The sequence below is a fragment of the Cystoisospora suis genome (assembly GCF_002600585.1).
Source record: "Cystoisospora suis strain Wien I chromosome Unknown contig_4201, whole genome shotgun sequence".
Classification (NCBI taxonomy): Eukaryota; Apicomplexa; class Conoidasida; order Eucoccidiorida; family Sarcocystidae; genus Cystoisospora; species Cystoisospora suis.
Genome location: NW_027156993.1, coordinates 29,911 through 32,261, shown reverse-complemented (window position 1 = coordinate 32,261; position 2,351 = coordinate 29,911). Strand labels below are relative to the sequence as shown.

Below are 2,351 nucleotides of genomic sequence, written 5' to 3'. Positions count from 1 at the left end.
AGGGTATCTAGGAGATCTAGAGACAAGAAAAGAAGGAGAAAGACAGAAGGAAACTCTCTCTTCTTCTCTTCCTCTTTCTTTCATTTCTCACTTAACGAAGACACATCTTCTTCTTCTCGATCTTACACAAGAAGAATACGAAGCGCAGAAATTCAAGAGAAAGAAGAAGAAGAGGTCTCTCATGTCCCAGAAAGAGACCAAGAAAGAAGAGAAAGAGAAAGATGGAGAGGAGCTAATAGTACGAGAAGAAGAAGAAGAAAGGATAGAGGAGAAAGAGACGTTAAGGCCCTTCTCTCAAATGCTGCGCTCCGAGCTCTCTTTACTAGAGAGCCTTCTCCTTCCTTTCCTTCAGGCGTTTCTATCTGAACAGGAAGAAGAAGGAAAAGAAGAAGAAGAAGAAATGAGGAAGAAGAAGAAAAAGTATCTTCTTCCTCTTCTCCAGTATCTCTCTCAAGACAACAGTGGTAGGTTCCCGATAGCAGGAAGATAGAAAGAAAAAAGAAAGAAAGAAAGAAAGAAGGGAAGCAGAAAGAATCTTCGATAAGAAGAAGCAAAGAAAAGAGCAAGGAAGTTGAGATATATATTCTCTCTCTCTACATATGATTGAGACCATACATATAGAACTAATACACAGATAGATAGAGACAAATAGAGATAGGCATACATAAATGCGAGTATGTAAATGCATATCTCTCTCTCTGTATAGTTATGTTGATGTATGTGGATGTATGTATGTATGGACTTATATCTCTGTATGCGTATATCTTCTCTGTTCCTGCTAGTCCTTTTCATACATCCACCTGATCCTTTCTTAGCGTGGAGTAGATATCATCTGCCACTTCTTCAACTTCCCTTCTCTCTCATATGAATCTCTGTCTCCATTTCTATTCTTTCCCCTCTCTTTCTTTCTTTCTCACTCTTTCTTTCCCACTCTTTCTTTTTTCTCCTTTCCTGCATCTTCTTTCCTCTTCACATCTCTTTCATTCATTCCGTCTCGTCTTTTTCTTGACTCCTCCTTGTGTTTGTATTCAAACTTTCTTCAGACAAGAAGACGAGAACCTCTTCTTCTTCTTTCTCTTTAACCTCTCAAGATCTCTCTTCTGTCCTTTCTATACTCCTGCCAGTTATGAGGACTCACGTAGAGAAAGTGCATGCAGACTTTTCTCGCTTTGAAAGAGACGTCGCATTCCTATGTAGCGAAGCTCTCACTCACTCCAAGGCCTATACAATGAACTATTCGACCTATTCTTCTCCTTCTTCTTCTTCTCCTATGAAGATGATATCTTCTTCTTCTCGCCGACTTGACGGGAGAAGCATAGCGAGCGAAAGAGAGAAGGGAGCAGGAGAAGAAGAGGAAGAGGAAAGAAAGAGAGACGTAGAGAGAGAGAATGAGAGAGAGGAAGAGAATCTTTTTATCGCAGAGAGTAGTAGTGACGAAAAGAAAAAGAAGCACGACAGAGATGAAGAAAAAGACGGAGAAGAAGAAGATAAAAAGAAGGAAGAAGAAGCTATAGAGATAGAGAAACAAGAGGAAGAACAAGACAAAGAAAAGAAGAAGAAGTTGCAGCCTGATGCTTTAGCATACCTCTCTGCTTATGCTTACCTCGGTAAAATTCTCTCTTCGATGATTAACTACATTCTCTTTTCTCTTTTCTCTCTCTCTAACTCTATATCTTTATAGATCTATACACATCTCTTCTCGTACGTCTGTTTACTCCGTCACAGACTTCCTTCATACATACTCTAGCACGCTGAATGCACTTACATATGTATCTGTGTATACGGATGTATATACATACAAATATATATATATATATATATGTTTAGGTGTATGTATATGTATGCATGTATATGTGGATTTATCTGCCTGTTGCATGTGTATATAGATAGGGGCAGGAAGTTTCTTTCTCTATAAGCACGAGTGTATGGATTTGCATGAGTGATAGGAAGGCTGGCGATAGGAATAAAGTCTCGATTCAAATGTTTCTTCTTTTTCTTTCCTTCTTCTTCAGACTTTCTTCTTGAAATAGACGGTAGACTCACGCACGTACGTCCAGACATCTCCAGTGTGATCCTTGCTCTCTGAATCTGTATAGGTCTCTCCCCCGTAATGATAGATCGAAAGATAGATACACCGAGTATAGATAGATAGATAGATAGATTAAAGAGAGGTAGATAGAAACACTGAAGATAGATAAATAGGTGAGAAGAGAAAGACAAAGACAGGCCTTTCTCTCTCTTTCTCTCTCTTCATTTTCTTTAGGCCAAGGTGCCTGGAATCGACTGAAGAGACTTTTCCAAGAGACTGCTTCCTGTGCCTCTCGTTTTCTTCTCTCTCCTTCTTCTTCTTC

The 2,351-nt window shown here is 39.3% G+C and overlaps 1 protein-coding gene across 1 annotated transcript; it reads left to right on the top strand.

Annotated features, from left to right (window-relative positions):
• Position 1: 1 nt before the first annotated feature.
• On the top strand, positions 2–2,346 carry CSUI_007813 (uncharacterized protein; the record flags this gene model as incomplete). Its single annotated transcript, XM_068067956.1, has 3 exons — positions 2–464; positions 1,044–1,607; positions 2,264–2,346. Coding segments are annotated over exons 1-3 (930 nt in total), but the record flags the coding sequence as incomplete, so codon positions are not given.
• Between the last annotated feature and the right edge of the window lie 5 nt (positions 2,347–2,351).